Source organism: Ruditapes philippinarum, unplaced genomic scaffold (assembly GCF_026571515.1).
Source record: "Ruditapes philippinarum isolate M1 unplaced genomic scaffold, ASM2657151v2 ctg1997_1_1_1_1, whole genome shotgun sequence".
In the NCBI taxonomy this organism is placed as follows: Eukaryota; Metazoa; Mollusca; class Bivalvia; order Venerida; family Veneridae; genus Ruditapes; species Ruditapes philippinarum.
The window spans coordinates 137594-157082 of NW_026851791.1; the positions used below are offsets into that span (position 1 = coordinate 137594).

Sequence of the window (19489 nt, forward strand, 5' to 3'; positions counted from 1 at the left end):
GACATTATCATAGTGACCTTAATCATTGTGACTTTACCATTGTGGCCTTTAACCATTTTGACATTACCATTGTGACTTTACCATTGTGGCCTTTAATCATTGTGACATTACCATTGTGACTTTACCATTGTGGCCTTTAATCATCGTGACATTACCATTGTGACTTTACCATTGTGGCCTTTAACCATTGTGACATTACCACAATGACCTAAATCATTGTGACTTTACCATTGTGGCCTTTAACCATTGTGACATTACCATTGTGACTTTACCATTGTGGCCTTTAATCATTGTGACATTACCATTGTGACTTTACCATTGTGGCCTTTAACCATTGTGACATTACCATAGTGACCTTAATCATTGTCACATTACCATTGTGACTTTACCATTTTGGCCTTTAACCATTGCGACAATACCATTGTGACATTACCATTGTGACTTTACCATTTTGGCCTTTAACCATTGTGACATTACCATAATGACTTTAATCATAGTGACATTACCATTGTGACTTTACCATTGTGGCCTTTAACCATTGTGACATTACCATTGTGACTTTACCATTGTGGCCTTTAACCATTGTGACATTACCATTGTGACCTTAATCATTGTCACATTACCATTGTGACTTTACCATTTTGGCCTTTAACCATTGCGACAATACCATAGTGACATTACCATTGTGGCCTTTAACCATTTTGACATTACCATTGTGACTTTACCATTGTGGCCTTTAATCATTGTGACATTACCATTGTGACTTTACCATTGTGGCCTTTAAACCATTGTGACATAACCATAGTGACCTTAATCATTGTCACATTACCATTGTGACTTTACCATTTTGGCCTTTAACCATTGTGACATTACCATTGTGACTTTACCATTGTGGCCTTTAATCATTGTGACATTACCATTGTGACTTTACCATTGTGGCCTTTAACCATTGTGACATTACCATAGTGACCTTAATCATTGTCACATTACCATTGTGACTTTACCATTTTGGCCTTTAACCATTGCGACAATACCATAGTGACATTACCATTGTGACTTTACCATTTTGGCCTTTAACCATTGTGACATTACCATAGTGACTTTAAATCATAGTGACATTACCATTGTGACTTTACCATTGTGGCCTTTAACCATTGTGACATTACCATTGTGACTTTACCATTGTGGCCTTTAACCATTGTGACATTACCATTGTGACCTTAATCATTGTCACATTACCATTGTGACTTTACCATTTTGGCCTTTAACCATTGCGACAATACCATAGTGACATTACCATTGTGGCCTTTAACCATTTTGACATTACCATTGTGACTTTACCATTGTGGCCTTTAATCATTGTGACATTACCATTGTGACTTTACCATTGTGGCCTTTAACAATTGTGACATTACCATAGTGACCTTAATCATTGTCACATTACCATTGTGACTTTACCATTTTGGCCTTTAACCATTGTGACATTACCATAGTGACTTTAATCATAGTGACATTACCATTGTGACTTTACCATTGTGACTTTACCATTGTGACTTTACCATTTTGGCCTTTAACCATTGCGACAATACCATAGTGACATTACCATTGTGACTTTACCATTATGGCCTTCAACCAATGTGACATTACCATAGTGACTTTACCATTTTGGCCGTTATTTTTTGTTTGTTTGTGTCATTTTACGCCTTTTTCCAACAGTATTTCAGTCATATAGGCGGGTAGTTTCCTAACCATCGTTCCTGGAGAGTTACACCAGTACTTGACTACCTTCCTCCGCGCTAAACTACCAAAGCATCTCCCGGGGATAGAACCCACGCCAGAGAGGTAACTGGATTAGAAGTCATCGACTCTAACCACTCGACCGCGGAGGCGGTATTTTTGGCCGTTAACCATTGTGACATTGCCATTGTGACTTAAGATTGTGGCCTTTAATCATAATGATATTGCCATTATGTCTATTGTTTGTTGCCTTCATCATTGTGGAATTATCATTGTTGCATCTCATTTGTTACCTTGCCATTATGCCCTTGCAATTGTGTCCTTTTTCAGCTGTATAGATCAGAAATCCAAGTCTAATAGATTTTTGTTTTAAAAACATACTGTATACATATATTATCAGAAACCCTGGTCTGACAGGTGCATTATTGCTTTCATTCTATTTCAGTATGTATATATCAGAAATTCTGATCTACTGGTCTAACTAGGGTTTGGGTGGGTGTTATGGTATTTTATATTATAGGAGTATTGCAACACAATATTGTTTATTTTTCAGATGATTATGCTGTATTTGATGGTGCCCCTTTGTCACAAGTCACTCCTTCGAGGTCAACACAAGGAATAACAACACCAGCAAGGACCACATCAATACCTTCAAGGACACCTAAACCTATCAATGGCTCACCTGATGGTAGTATCTTTTATTTGTATATTATATACAGATGTATCCTAATGTAAGGCTTGGCTTGACAAAAGTTAAAACTTATCTTTAATTATTGTACAAATTCATCCTTCTTTTGGTATTATTTGCAGTAATTTTGAAGCTTAGTACATTGGAGTAATAGGATTTGACTGGATAGTTTCTAAGTGATTTATTTATGAAATTTCACAAAAAAAAGTTTTAGGGTTAAGCTCAGAATAGAGGAGCATCTGTTGCTAAGTGGTTAAGGTCTTTGACTTTAAACCATTTGCCCCTCGGCATTATAAGTTTGAAGCAAGCAAGGGATTTGGGATTCTATTAGGCCATAGAAAATTAATCTTTAGACTCTCATCCAGGTTTCAAGAAATAATTGGGGCGGGTGGGTGGAATTTATAATTATAATTTATTTTATCCATCACTTTTAAGACCTGAAAAAACAGAAATGTATGAATAAACAAAAGTGTTTAAATCTATATTTTAATGAGAATAATACTAAATGTTGTAAGATTTGTTACTTACAATAATCTTTTACATTTTTGTAGCTATGACGAACAATTTGACAATTTTACTGATCGAAAACGAACGTATTTAAAATCTTGATCACCAGAGGCTGTAGACCTCAGTCTGATTTTTATGCGTTCGTCCCGCGAATATTCGACCACGATTTTCGGACGAATTTTCGTCCACAGACGTCTGCGAGATGAACAATTTTTTTTATGAAAATAAATTATTTTGGAGCGGAAAGATTTTGATACGGGCGGGCGAGGATGAGAGTCTAAAAATTATTTTTCTGTGGCCTTATGTGAGGTAGCTATTGATTTAGCTTTTAGAATGTTAGTGGTTCTACTCAGGTGTTCACTTGTGCATAGAGGAGAACCTGAGCTCTTCTCCCACCTGTGAAGCTGGATAGTCACCATATGACTTTTACTATCTTTATTATGCTTATTGCAACTTCAAAATAACCCCCCCAAAAATGGGCAAATAGTGTTTCAACAGCTTATTTCAATAACTTGCCTCTGCTTGAGATCATTTGACAGTTTCTTCGTATGAACCAACCAGTGTTTTAGCTCATTTTACTAAGAAAATAAGTGGAACTTGTTGGCATCTGTGTTGGTAAATTTTTCTGTGATTGTCCATTTTTCAAAAACTGTCAAAGCTTTTACATTTTCATATCAAACTTGATAGTTCTTGTTGAATATCTACATATCAAAAGGGGAGATAATCCTAAATTTAAATTTTGCAAAGTAAGGTCCCTTTATGGACTTTCTGGCAAAGTGGACCATGCTGCTGCTGTATGATAAAAACACACATGAGACGAAACATATGCTAAAAATGATGTCATGGTTGAAAAAAATCAGGTAATATTTCTGTTGAAGTTTGAAGTGATAAGGAAATAAAACACTTAATGATAAGTCAGCTTTTGAATTTTTATATGTTTCTTAAATTTTTTTTCCAATTATTTATTTGTCAAGACTTATCAAAACAACTGTTATAGAAACAGGAGTGTCACAGAATATATGGGTTCAGTGGTTTATATTTATAGAAAATATGTAGCCTATTTTCAGACATGATATTTTAGAATCTATAAGAATGCATGAAAAAGGTTGACATGGCAGCATTTTATAATTCGAAAGGATTTTTGTGAACATTTGTTTGAAACGATATGGCTATTAAATTCAATGAAGAAAAATATTCTATTGTTTTAAGTTAAAATAGAATTTTACGGTGAAAAAACATGTATGAGTGCTACCTCAGTGTAAATTAGGAGTCTAGGTTGGCTGTTTAATTTTTGTGAGTCTTTTGTTATTGGTCTGAACACTATGCAAAGTCACAGCCATGTTTTCACATACCATGTACCAGCAGGAATTTTATAGTCCATCGAAAAAAAAGAGTTTAATGTACTAGTCGATGATCACACCAGCCCATGCACTACAGAGAAATTGCTGAGGCTTATGTATTTTCAAACTCCCATCAATTAAAGATTCTGCTCTGTAAGAGCCAGTCAAATCCTTTGTTGGATATGACTTCACCATTTTTTGGGGCTAATACAAAAACCACCACATTGACCTACAAAGTGCAAGCCTTACTTTGCAAGGACAGAGAGCACTTATCTTTTCATATCGCGCCAGCCCCTAACCCCCCCCCCCCCCCTCCTGCACATTGCCAAAGGAATGACGAAGGGATTTGCAATGAAAACACCATTTTTACTTGTGATTAACTGGTGAATTTGCAAGCCTTCATATATTCTACCACACCAAAACAACATTGTTCTTATCAAACAAAAATATAGTTATATGTATTTGTTTGAAATTGAAAATTTGGGTCCAAATAAATTAAGGGCATTTGTAAAATGACCACCCTTTTTTATTCCCAAAATAAAATATCATTCCCAAAATGCAGCGAACTCTAATATACAAATAAAGCGAGTAGACATTTTAAAGCATCAATTTTCCAAAGTTGGACGCCAAGTTATCAGCTTCATATTATCTGATGATACTGTAGGAGATATCATAGATGCCATTAAGGTAGCACTCCACAGTTAATTTCAAGTTCCTGCCGTCAATGTCCTACAAGCAATACGTCTAATAATTCTGATACCAAACTACACAACCTGGAAAAAGAAAACACATTTTGTTGAGAACATATATGACATAAGATTGCAAATCTACAAAGAAATTATCCCACCTGCAATAGGCAGGCATTCAAAAAAGTTGCAATTCATTCCGTTGAAGCCCAAAATCTATAGTGGCCCGAGACCAAAACAACACATTTCGTCCCTCTGGCAAAAATATCTGCAAATATACAGGCTAAAGGAACACCGTCTCTGCTTTAGCAACTCCCTCATACATGCAAAATATCACAAAGAAACAAGTCCTCAAACCTTGTAGATTTTTCGCTAACTGCTAAAAGTTTGTTACCCCCCCTGTCAAATGACTTCTTTTTACCGTGCATGCTGTTTAAAAGCAATGTTTACAAAAAATGGCGGCCTTGACATATATAATCAACAGCATGTGATTTCTGGCCATGTTTTTGAATTTGCCAGTAATCATATTAGATGTCACAAAAACAAATTTCATGCTGAAAATGCATTTTAAAGACAACCAGTCATTTAAATCCAGAATATTCACTATATCCAAGAAATCCTCCCTCCCTGGCCATTCGAAGCTGGGGCTTACATTACTGTGGTGTGCTACCTAAGCTTCATCTTCTAAAAATAGCACAAATATCGTTTGCATGAAATGCACCGAGATACCCCTCAAGTTTTACCCTCCTGTCAGTGAGTTCAGGTAGTACACCACTAATATATACTGGTGTTTTGTTCGTCTTGAAGCCATGAAGTAATTGATGTAAGGAGACTTCTCAATTTTGTATAATTAGTTTCGATCATTTAGATTTGCTAATTGACAGAAAATAGAGTGTTTTGAAAGATCTTCTTAAGCTCCAAATAGTTTACTCAAAGACCTGGTTTTCACTTGTTTACGATAACTTTCCAATAGTATTTATTTTTTTTGAGGTTCACTGAAAAAAAAGGTACAGTCTCCAGTGGCACTTGAAAGTTCGCTTTATTTCATGTTTACCTGGTTTGCGATATTATAAGCATGGGCATGGTGTGAGGTATTAAATTTGCAAAAACTTTTAGAATTTTAAAGTTGAAAAAGTCATATAACTTGAAAGATCTACATTTACTAAAACAATTTCAAAACTAGTGCAATTATATGTATTTCTTACCCTTATAAAGTCTTTTTTTTTTCAGAATTTTTTTATCAAAGATTTTTTTTGTTCTTTTATACTCACATATATCACAGGTGCAAACGGATTAATTAATAGGTTCCTGAACCAATAACCCAGGCATCGAAAAATATTTTCAAAGTCACTTGTCCTGCAGGACGAGTAGCTTCTAAATCCAATGTGCAGACAACATTTTTCTATTCGTTATGCATCAAATTTTCTTAAATTCTACTCCTAATTACGTGCAGACAAGGGGAATTTATTATCTCTGTAACCTGCTGAGTAGTATTAAGTCATGTTAGCTCAATACACTATGTAGAGTGTTGGACTGTGAATAAGGCGACCCGTGTTCGATTCTGTGTTCGATTCTCGGCAAGTGCAAATCACTTTCATTGTGATTGATTATGAAATCCTTTCCATGTTCATTGACACTGTACCTCTGCTCTTGCAAAAGTGAAGGCATTTAGTACTGGTAAACTGCTTGACAGCCTGCCCCTGAACAATGCGCTCTGGTCAATTCAATATAGCTTACAGCTGTGATCTGGAGTGGAAACAACCACCACCACCTACCTGCTGAGTTTCTTTAATGTTCTTGTTCAGTTTTGAAGGTATCAAGATAAAAATGTAACATCAATCAACCAAGTCAAGGCCTGTCTGCCCTGGCTCTGTGGCAAAATCTTACCATTTTCAGTTCCTGCAAAGTTATTCTATACTGGTTCATTGGAGTTTAACAATGTCTTTTTTACAATGATTCTTTCAATTAAAGCTCTTCCAGTTCTTAACAAGATTCTTTTCAAAATAAAGACAATTCTAATGCGGAATTATAACAGCAATAATACTATCACGAATTTAAACTAAATTCAGGACTAAATTCCTAGTATAGATTTTGTATGCAAGTTTAGTTCCACAACCACTGAAACTTCTGAAATGTCTTTGTGGCAATGATTTTCAGTTGTCTCATAATTATGCTCCTTTGTTAACTTAGAACATTTTTGTTCTGTCCTTATGTAAATCAGGTTTATTTTTAATACAGTCCCTTGTTGCCCTTTTAAGTACAAATGGACTGTTCCAAGTTGAAATCGTGACTTGACGATCATGTGCATTCAGCTTAGTACAGGTTAACTCAGCAGTATTCTTAATGACTTGGTAATGATATATAATATTCATATGCAATAAAGTGACACAAGGAAATTCTCATAATTCATATGATTTATGACCGCATGACACAATTCATTATTACAAAGACAATTTACTTTGTGTAGTAAACTTGGGCAGTGCCCTAATAAATTCTTAATACCCTATTTTATATATCTTATGTAGGCTAAGTGGTATTTTTATTTCCTCTATTCTCATATATGAATAGAGATGTAGAAGTCTTTAAATCAAGCACTCAAGAATGCAACCTGACAAGAAATTTTAAATTTGAAATTAATCATTGCTTTTTAGCTCACCTGAGCTTGCTCAGGGTGAGCTTTTAGGATCGGTGAATGTCCGTCGTCCGTCGTCCGTCGTCCGTCGTCCGTCGTCCGTCCGGCCGTCCACAATTTCTTGTGAACACTCTAGCGGTCGCATTTTTGCCTCAATCATCATCAAACTTGGTCAGGATGCTTATCTAGTTGAAAGCTCGGATGAGTTCGAAACATGGGTCATCTCGGATGAAAAAACTAGGTCACAAGAGCTAAAAAATAGAAAAAACCTTGTGAACACTCTAGAGGTCACATTTTTGACCCAATCATCATCAAACTTGGTCAGGATGTTTGTCTAGGTGATAGCTCGGATGAGTTCGAACATGGGTCATCTCGGATGAAAAAGTAGGTCACAGGAGCTATAAATAGAAAAACCTTGTGAACACTCTAGTGGTCACATTTTTGAACCAATCATCATCAAACTTGGTCAGAATGCTTGTCTAGTCAATTGCTTGGATGAGTTCGAACATGGGTCATCTCTGATGAAAAACTAGGTCACAGGAGCTAAAAAATAGAAAAAACCTTGTGAACACTCTAGTGGTCACATTTTTGACCCAATCATCATCAAACTTTGTCAGGATGCTTGTTTAGATAATAGCTCAGATGAGTTCGAATATGGGTCATCTCGGATGAAAAACTAGGTCACCGGAGCTATAAATAGAAAAACCTTGTTAACACTTTAGCGGTCACATTTTTGCATCAATCATCATCAAACTTGATCAAGATGCTTGTCTAGGTGATAGCTCGGATGAGTTCGAACATGGGTCATCTCGGATGAAAAACTAGGTCACAGGAGCTAAAAATAGAAAAACCTTGTTAACACTCTAGTGGTCACAATTTTGACTCAATTGTCATCAAACTTGTCAGGAAACTTGAATAGGTCATTGCTTGGAATAAATCGAACATGGGACATCTCGGATGAAAAACTAGGTCACATGAGCTAAAAATAGAAAAATCTTGTTAACACTCTAGTGGCTACTGTTGTGATCCAAATATTCTGTTAAATGGTCTGAAAGTTTTTTTGATGATTTCTAAGTCAAGATCAAACATGGGTCATCTTGGATGAAAAACTAGGTCACACCGCCCAAATATGGAAAAACCTTGTTAACATTCTAGTGGTCACATTTTCGACTCGATTATCATCAAACTTGGTCAGGATGCTTGTCTAGGTAATTGCTTGGATTAGTTCGAAATCGCATGTGAAACTAGGTCACCGGAGCTAAAAATAGAAAAATCTTGTTAACACTCTAGTTGCTACTGTTTTTGATCCAAGTATCCTGGAAATTGGTCTGAAAGTTTGTTTTGATGATTTCTAGGTCAAGTTTGAATATGTGTCACCTGGGTAAAAAACTAGGTCGCACTGCTCAAATATGGATAATCCTTGTTAACACTGTAGTGGTCACATTTTTGACTCACCTGTCATGAGACTTGGTCAGAATGCTTGTCTAGGTAATTGTTTGGATGAGTTTGATAATTCAGGTGAGCGATCTAGGGCCATCATGGCCCTCTTGTTAAGAGATAGGATTTATTCTTTTGAGTTTATTTCTACATTTTGGTTTTTTATGGTTTAACTGGCAACAATTTCTCTTGGCAAACTATCTTGTGGACACCTTGGAAAGTGTTTTTTGGGTTTGGTTTGGGACATTTTTATAAAAGAAGTTCCCCGATCCATTTAAACAGTCCTTGCTCTTTTACATCCGGTAAAAGACTTAAAATGGAACCATGGGTTTTTTGGTCTCCCCAAGGGCCCTTTAAATTAAATGCCCGGAGCAGGGAAACAAACCTGCAACCCTGGAGCACTATTGAACCATGAAAAAGTTTGTTTGACTTCATGCTTTTCAGTTCAGCAAAGTCACTCTTCTTTTTCTGTAATATTTTTCTTTTTTCTAATACTCTAAACTCTAAAGATGGTTGTCCAATGACATATCTTCCTTCTGTTTTCTTTTTTTTGAGAGATATGGAGAGATATGTTTAAATTCCTGTTTTATTGGGCAGGAAATAGCATCATTGAAAGAGTCCTACCATACCAGTATGTGAAATTATTCCCTGTTGTGCAATGTGGAACAATTTCTGTTTCTTTATACGTATGGTAATTACCTTAATGTGCAAGATATTTGTAAAACAAAAAGATTTCCCATTGTTTGTGGATCAGTTTCCTCTCAGTGTTTCTATTAAAGTGAAATACATAAATTAGATTTTAGATGTGGTCATTATGAGAATTATTAGTCTTATTTTAAAATTACATATTGTAAATCGTGGTTAGTGTCATGTATTGATTACCATGCTAAATATTTTAATGCATTTGTCCATCTTTCAGTCTGGGCAAAACCTTTGAGTGGCGACAAGACAAAGTTGTTGACATGTTGGACTCAGTAATCTTAGGATTGCTGGCGTCATGTGTTCAAACATTATCAGGGGCAAATTGTTTTGTCCATGAGCAAGAAACCTAACACTTATTGCTTAGTACTGGTTGGTTCCAGGAACAGATAAAGAGTGTGTCAATAAGCTTATATCTTCCAACACAATTTGAACTAAAGGAAATTTGTAAAAACTAAAACCTTTCATCGTTTCTAGGGAAAATATCAATAAGTGCCAGTTGATCTTGGTCTCAGGTTGCTGCCAGTAGGCTAAGAGTTAATAATATTATGTTGACTTGTTTTGTAAAGCCTAAAACCAGACCTTAAGGTAGTTAATATGACAGGTAAAACTCCTATTATATCAATGTCAACTGCTTTATGGATTATTATGGTTATGAATACTATTTCAGTACTTGATGCACTAAGGTTATCACACTGAGGATGAGTAAGGGCTTTTTGTCACATATTGAACCTGTATTCTGGTAATATAATGACTTATAATGACCCTGATTTGTTTATCATCAGACGCACATATATTTCATAACTTTTTCTCTTTTCCGTTGAAAAAAATGACAACAAAGGTGTGTTAACTTCTTTGTCCACATGTGTCCGTATCAGGTGATATGGCCAGTGTAATTTGTTTACCTGTTTGATACCATGAATATGAGAGAAGTAGTGCAGTTTTTAAAAGTACAGTGTCTTAAAAGTACAATATTTTTTTTTTCAGAATTGACTGCTTATTTAATATGTGCTTAGACAGCTTTGATTATAAAAAAGTTTCACACAATGTTTGCAGTTAGATTATAAAAGTGGTATAAAAAAAAACACTTGTTAAATTAATTTAGATAGAAATTTAGCTACACAATTACAATGTCATGAAATTGAGAATTATCATCAGAAATATAGGAAAGGATACCATGACCTGATTACAACATTAAAAGTACAACATTGATGTACTTTTAGTGAATTTCACCAATACTTTTGATGATGTGGATGTTAAATATCACTTGTAACAGGCCATTTTATGATGTCTTTTTCCCCTTTACGTCATAGTTACACTTAATCTGTTGTACTGGCCATCATAGCAACAAGAATTTTAAGTTGTCCCTTCAGACGCAGCTTTGACGTAAGTTGTAAGGCATGAAGTAAAATCGGTGTCATGTCCAGATCTTAATGTGATACAGATTGAATGTGAAACTGACATGTTATAAAATTAAATTGTTAAATTGTTACGACAATTTGATGTGGGCGACATTCTTACCTTACCTATTACAGCCACAACTTGTATAATTTACTTGACCTGCTGCTTTGAATTGTGAACTAAACGATGACTTTTAAAAGTAACTGTATGTCAGCTTATAGTATATATAAGTCTGGAATTGCATGGTTCCTGATTGTAAATTGGCTATTCTAACACGACCCGCATTTTTCCCTATTGAACATAGAAGGACCAAAAGTGTGTGTTATTATGCTATAAAATCACTGTTGACATTCTATATTTAGACATGTGATGTAATCATTAGATATGTGACGTAACCACTTAAAATGCCATGCGCTGAAAATAAGTACGGAAACAAATCAGGTGCAATTTAGCTTAATATCAGGTATATTTATTATCTGTTGTTGTCCTGTTAGAATCGAAATAATATATACAAATCAGTGATTTTATTGCTTGATGAAATCACTGTTTGTCATTTGGTGATATAATTCCTCGCATCCAAACTCCATACAGTGATTTTATTGAGCATTATCGTTTACTTTTCACATATTGTTGTGGGTTATTTGGCCTCAAACCACATATAACTATATAATGTTACCAGTATGTATGGATTGGTAGTTCTTGGGCATATGCATTTTACAAAGAAGGGTTTAAGATTAGTCAATATCCCCTTCCAAATACTAGAAGTTTTGATCAAACGAAGCTGTCAAAAGGCATCAGAAGGCATTTTAAGTAGTAATTAGATTTTTTTTTCCAGTAATGTTCCTCTAACACCCACACACACAAAGAAATGATGAGGAAAAAATGCTTAGAATTCCTTAACTATTAAAGCGTATATAATGTATAAGTTTCTATGCCAAACACTTGTTATATATTAAGTGGTACTATTATAGTGTTCAAAGTGTTCAAAGAATTGAGTAATATCCAGTTTGTGAGTCTTATCATTTTCATAGAGAACTTCCCATTGTTATCTGTATGTCAGATTGGGCACTTAAATAGGAGGTCTTTTAACCTCATGAAAGTGGGAATAACCTATTGTGTATTAAGTGTGCCAGAGCATGTGATTTCTTGAAGTAAAATCATGGGCAGGGTGCCATGATAGAATATGCACAGGGTGCCATGATAAAGTATGCAAAGGGTGCCATGATTAAGTATGAGTGACCAACTGACCAAAAATAGTAAAAAGAAAAATTCAGTACTGTGACCAAGAATAGGTGTATCATGCATGTTTTATTTTGTCTCTCGTCAGACCTACTCGATTTAACTTTCTGAAAATTATAACATTTTGGCAGAAAAAGTCATGTGACACACACACACACTTGCTCAAAAAATGTGTTAAAACTTTTAGCTGATATCAGAACATTGAGGAGAAATTACCAATTTTTCGAATAACAGGCCTTGCAATACAAGGCAACTTTTATGATCCTCATTTTACTTCATTATTACTTTTTAGTACTGCCAAATAATTTAGGGACATTTTTTAATTCATTGTTTTCTCAGCCCTTTAGTGTACGATTTGAGTACATTATAAGTACTACTTCAGGACTTCATGGAAGAGTGGATAATGTTGCTAAGCTTATACACTTCAAACCATTACTTACCTGATGAGTTTTCCCTCCATCACTATAAAGCTAGAATCTCACCATATGACATTAACAGTTAGGGGCGTCCGTGGCCGAGTGGTTAAGGTCGTTGACTTCAAATTACTTGCCCCTTACCGCTGTGGGTTCGAATCCCTCCAGGGCCTTTGGATTCTTTCATGTGAGGAAGCTATCCAGCTAGCTTACGGAATGTCGGTGGTTCTACTCAGGTGCCCGTTTGTGCCTGAAATAATGCACGGAAGGGCACCTGAGGTCTTCCTCCACCAGTAAAGCTGGAACGTCGCGATATGACCTATACTGTGTCGATGTGACGTAAAACCCAAAACAAACAAACAAACAAACATGAACAGTTATAAATCACTTAAAACCTAACCAGTAGAAACCACAAATGAACTAAAAACTAACAGAAAAGGAGAAATAAAACAGCAAAAAAACAAAACAAAAACAAACAGCAAAGTACTATTTAATTAATGGTAACCCAAACAAAACACAATAAACAAATAACTGGTACAATAAAATCAAGAGAAAACCTAGAAATGTTTCCTCCATTCCCCCTCTAGAGAGAAGAGAGGGATTCTGTTTCATGATAAAAGAGGCAGAGAGCCTACTTTACTGTCCTAAGCGACTCATATAAAGCAATATTTACTAGTGTAAAAGCTCTTATTTCAGTGCCGCTCTACAGTCATTGGGCTAAGTTATTGGGTGACCGATTGATGAACTTAAAAACTAAAGGGTGATTCGATCACTGTGCCACATAAAAGTTCTAAAAGCATTAGTTTTGTCATAATTATGGTGTAAAATTGAGACTTTTATAGCTTAAAGAGCTTTGCATGCAATTCATCTAAGAATTGAATCTATTTATGTAGTTCGTCAATTATGACACGAACATAAGTTGCTCACTTATAGTTTATATGATAAGATACTCAGAGTTTTAATAGATAGATTTGAATAACCTGATGATTTTTAAAAATGTTTCGTTAATAATAAAAGATTAAAACAGACATTCAATCTTAAAAATGTTCAACAAAATTGCCTCAAGTTACATCTTATACTTGTTTTTAGAATGTCAGAGCAAAATCATAATTATATTGCAAGATTAAATTTCCTTAATTCATTAAAAATGTATATGAATTCTAAGATTTTTGTTGGTTCAACAATTATTGTAGGTGACTATACAATTATCAGCTTATAGTCTGTCAGCAAACAGCAGTATCTAGTTTCAAAATTAAACAGAAAATATTCCAATTAAAAAAGTTGGTTGTCTTTTAACCTATTACTGACCTGCCCTGAACAAAAAGAAATTTAATAATATATTTTTTAATGAACTCTGTTTGTAAAAGTAGCAACAATAGCATGTGGTTTCAACAAATGACTGCTCTATATTCAAGTACCTTTTGCCCAACATTGACTGTAATTCTGTACAAATATACATATTTCAACAGACCTTTAGTTCACATATTTGTTAAAATATGATCAGGTTACCTAATTAAACTTTTGCCCTTAATTTGATACTTTAAATCTAGATTCAATCACAGGAGGAAGACAGCTTACCTTAGCAGAATGCACAAGTTGTATATTTGATTTCATTTTATTTATATATTTTTATAGAGTTTCATGTCACAACAACTCATAACTCAGCCATTACACTGTTTATTTATACCTTTTACGAATGACAGTAAATAGATGCTTTTGTATGCTTTGTTTACCCATGTTCTCATGCTAAATATCTTAAGTGGACTTGTCCATCGTTCAATCTGGACCAAACTATTCAACATTTTTAGTAAATAAGTGAAATCATCCCATGAATCAAGGTGACAATCGTGAAATAATTCCATGAATCAGGGTGATATAAGTGAAATAATTCCATAAATCAAGGAGGCTTTAGTGAAATCATTCCATAAATCAAGGTGATATAAATGAAAACATTCCATTAATCAAAATGGCATTAGGATCAATAAATCAAGGTGGCATTAGGGAAATCATTCCATTAATCAAGGTGACTTCAATGAAATCATTCAATGAATCAAGGTGACATTAATGAAATCATTTCATTAATCAAGGTGGCATAAACTAAATCATTCCATGAATCAAGGTAATATTAATGAAATCATTCAATGAATCAAGGTGGCATTATGGAAATCATTCCATTAATCAAGGTGACATTAGGGAAATCATTCCATAAATCAAGGTGGCATTATCATTCCATGAACCAAAAGGGCATGAATGAAATCATTCAATGAGTCAAGGTGGCATTATGGAAATCATTCCATTAATCAAGGTGACATTAGGGAAATCATTCCATAAATCAAGGTGGCATTATCATTCCATGAACCAAAAGGGCATGAATGAAATCATTCCTTGAGTCAACGTTGCATTAGTGAAATCATTCCATAAATCAAGGTGACATTAGGGAAATCATTCCATTAATCAAGATGACATAATGGGTCTATGAATTGACATTAATGAAATAATTATATTAATCAAGGTGGCATAAGTGAAATCATTCCATGAATCAAGGTGGCATTAGGGAAATCATGCCATAAAACAAGGTGACATTAGGGAAATCATTCCATAAATCAAGGTGGCATTATGGAAATCATTCCATTAATCAAGGTGACATTAATGAAATCATTCCATTAATCAAGGTGACATTTATGAAATCATTCAATGAATTAAGGTGGCATAATGGAAATCATTCCATAAATCAAGGTGGCATTAGTGAAATAATTCTATTAATCAAGGTGGCATTAGAAAAATCACTGCTTATATCAAGGTGGCATACGGGAAATCATTCAGTTAATCAGGAAATCGTTCCATAAATCAAGGTGGCATTAGTGAAATCATTCCATTAATCAAGGTGGCATTAGAGAAATCCCTCCATATATCAAGGTGGCATACAGGAAATCATTCAATTAATCATGGTTGCATTAGGGAAATCATTTCATTAATCAAGATGGCATTAGGGAAATCATTTGTTTAATCAAGGTGACATTTGGGAAATCATTCCATTAATCAAGATGGACTAGGGAAATCATTCCATGAAACAATGTGGCATTAGGGAAATCATTCCATGAATCAATGTGGCATTAGGGAAATCATTCGATTAATCATGGTGGCATTAGGGAAATCATTGTATTAATCAAGATGGCATTACAGAAATCATTCCATGAATCAAGGTGGTATTAGGGCAATCATTCCATGAATCAAGGTGGCTTTAAGGAAATCATTCCATGAAACAAGGTTGCATAAGGGAAATCATTTTAGAATTAAGGTGTTAAGTGAGATCATCTTAGATTCAAGATGGCAAATACAAGGTGTCAAGTAAAATCAGAACTAGAACAAGTGAAATATTTCCTAGAATTAAGATGACAGGAAAAGTCACACCTGGAATCAAGGTGTCAAGTGAAATCATATATCATTCCTAGAATCAAGGTAACAATGACATTTCCATTGACTGTAGAAATAGTTATCATTTAACTCATAATTCAATATCCCTACCAATTATGCTGCAAAAGTAGGTGACAGTGACATATTTTATTCATGAATGAAGAAATTTCTGAAGAAGCACAATGCTTTATATACTGTTTCTTTTGAAGCCTATTCAATTAAACATCTGTATTGGGAATACAGATGAAAAACAATATATTATTAACAATTCTTTTTGAGAGAAAAAAAAATACAGTCAACATTATAAAGTTGTTAATGACATACTTAGTGAAATTGGTCAAGTGAAAATTTTTCTCTACATTTGTATTCTTTCATAATGTTCCAACCTCTGCGATAATTTGTTATTTAGGTTTTAAGAGTCAGGGGAATGTCAGCAGTTGGACAGGTTGTATAGAGCATAAATAATTTTTTCTACAATTAGTTTTTCTCAGAAATTTTCGCAAAACTTTCATGGAATGATTGTCATCAAGTGCCCTGGATTCTGTCCAGACTTTTTGATTTTTAATTTTATTGCAATTAATTGAATAATGTAAACAGATTTTCATCACATTTGCAGTTGACACCTTTAATTAAAGTTCTTTATCATTTCAACAAATAACGATACCATTGAATATGATTTTAATTAAAGTTGTGTTAATTTGCTTATAAAAGCTCTTTACATTGATATTTCTGTTATGTACTTTTTTTGCTGATATCAGCTGATTTTTGTATTGACTTTTGATTTAATAATGCCCCACTGAACTAAAGGGCATTTGGTACTCTTTTTATCATTATGGTATTGGTTTAACTCAAGTTTGGGCATGCTGCAGGGGGAATATCCCTGTCTATTATTGTTTATTTATTAATTATACCAGCTGTTTGGTTAAGACCTTATCTTAGTGATTATAACAACATGTATTATTTTAGAAAAAAATGACAATTGTTTGTCTTCCTTTAATCCTTTGTTATTGCTGCATTGTATGCAAGACAATGTTTTTTTTCTGGATGATTTGTCAGATTTAACTCTCCAATAACACCGGTAGTTCACTTGGTGTAGTGCATTATAGTAACCCACTTAAAATTTCAGTCATCAAGATATAATGTTTCTTTTATGATAGAAGTAATGCCCTGCCAGAGACAGTTAAACAAAGATTTAAGTCTACTTGAAAAGGTATATTCTCTTCAATTTTTTTTTGTGATGAAAAATTACCATGCCTAAATTGTTTAAGTGACGTAAATGGTTCAAAAAAGCTAAGAGTATGTGATTTCATTATAATGGAAGGTTGAACCCTTTGATATTCTCTCTAAGTGTTTACTGTGAAGGCTATTTCAATGGTGACAAAAAAAAGCATTGTTCCATTAGGCAAAAATATGAAAACAAAGATCAACAAGGAAGGATGGCATGATTTGATAAATGCAACCCGTATCAAAAGCCCCAACATGGCCAGTTACACATTACTGGTTGTTTTTGCCTTAGTATATTTTATTTTACCTCAACTAGCTAGCTGAGTACTGCAAATTAAAAATGAATTTATTGCAATATTCAATTCTATATAATGGACACATTATTCAAGAATTGCTATATAGATATAGCATTGATTCAGTTATTTATGGGTCACTTGTTTGATCCTGAAAGAAGGCGTAGTTTCTCCATGACCACTGAGCTCCATCCTGGTATTGAATCTTAAATTACCACTGATTAAGATTATGATGTGGGATTAGTATTTAGTCACTTGTGAACTAATTGGTAATTACTGGTTAGTTTTCCAGGAAAGCCGATTAGGTTGATGGACTGCCGAGTAACATGACCAAAAAAAGTATTAAACCAGAAAAACAAACAAATATGTTGAAAGCTACTTCAGCATCTTTTGCGAAAGTTTAGTGGTACCAAATTTAGTGCTTACAGTGCATAAACAAGCACAGCTTGGCATTTGGAATCTGACACAACACCTGTAAATACTGGAAGGATGAAATTTCATATAAAAATGTAAAAGGTAATTCTTACAGACCACGGGAATCAAAGGAAACAAAAAAAGTGGGTACTATAATTTTAATACAAGATGACTAAGATTAGCCCTTCAGAATATTTTTTTATGTGTTCAACACTCTTGTATGGTACAATTTAATATTTCTACCCTTTATTACTAAATTGTCTACAAAGCTGGGGGCCAATTATTTGCAAAATTATCAAAATGAACTTTATCACCTTTTTGTTACACAACATTTGTATAATGATACATTAATAATGTAATAATAATGAAAATTTGACAAAAGTGCTTATTGTATGAAAAGCTTGAATTAAACTCATTAACTGAAAATTGCATAAAATGGTCGTCTCCCTGTTGGTAAATGAGGACTTTTGGCTTATGACACGTCTACGGCATGATAAATGTATGCTTTGCATGTTAAGTGGAATATAGGTGATTATACTTTACAGTTATTGTGACTTACTTGTGACTTAAATTTATTGCATTGCCCCGGCACTTACATGCACTTAATTATAAATTAAAAAAATTTTACATGTGAGACTTTAATTTATCTTGGAGAGTTCATAAGTTTTTTTAGGTAAAAAATACGAGTCGTTTTGAAAGCAGAATGAAAATTTTAATGTCTGTATGTCAGAGTGGATATGAAATTTTAGTCAATTCAGTTTGAATCAAAATTATAGTGGTTAAGGTCGTTAACTTCAAACCCCTTACCTTTCTTTGCTGTAGGTTCGAGCCACACCAGCGTATTTGGATTCTTTTATGTGAGAAAGCTTATAATCCAGCTTAGAATGTTGATAGTTCTAATCAGATTTTATTTTTGCCTGAAAAAATTCACAAAGGTGCACCTGAGGCTTTCATCCACCAATGCCGTATAACCGATACTGTAATGGTGCCACGTAAAACCCATAAAAATAAAAAAATCAAATAATGCTTGTTTTACCTACTGTGTCAGTGATATATTTTGTGTATTTATTTAAAACCTATTTGATTTTTATGCCCCCGCCATGTAATGGCCGGGGCATATAGTGTTACCCTGTTCCGTCATTCCATCCTTCCGTCCTTCTGTCATTCCGTCATCTTCAGTTTCTGTTCATTATCTTAAGAACGGTTGAACACATTCAACTCAAATTTGACATATGGATATGTCATGAGAAAATACAGGTCAAGTTCGAATTTGGTCATGGTTCGATGATTTTTGGCAGAGTTATGCCCCTTTTACTTTGAAAATAATATGAAATTTCAGTTTCCGTTCATTATCTCCCAAAAGGT

General features: G+C 34.2%; 1 protein-coding gene across 1 annotated transcript in view; it reads left to right on the forward strand.

Annotated features, from left to right (window-relative positions):
• The window catches only part of LOC132739686 (uncharacterized), a 120588-nt gene that overhangs the window by 43129 nt on the left and 57970 nt on the right, over positions 1-19489 (forward strand). Inside the window, exon 3 of the mRNA XM_060727450.1 lies at positions 2291-2425. Within this exon, the coding sequence (XP_060583433.1) occupies positions 2291-2425 (135 nt within the window). The remainder of the gene's footprint in view (positions 1-2290; positions 2426-19489) is intronic.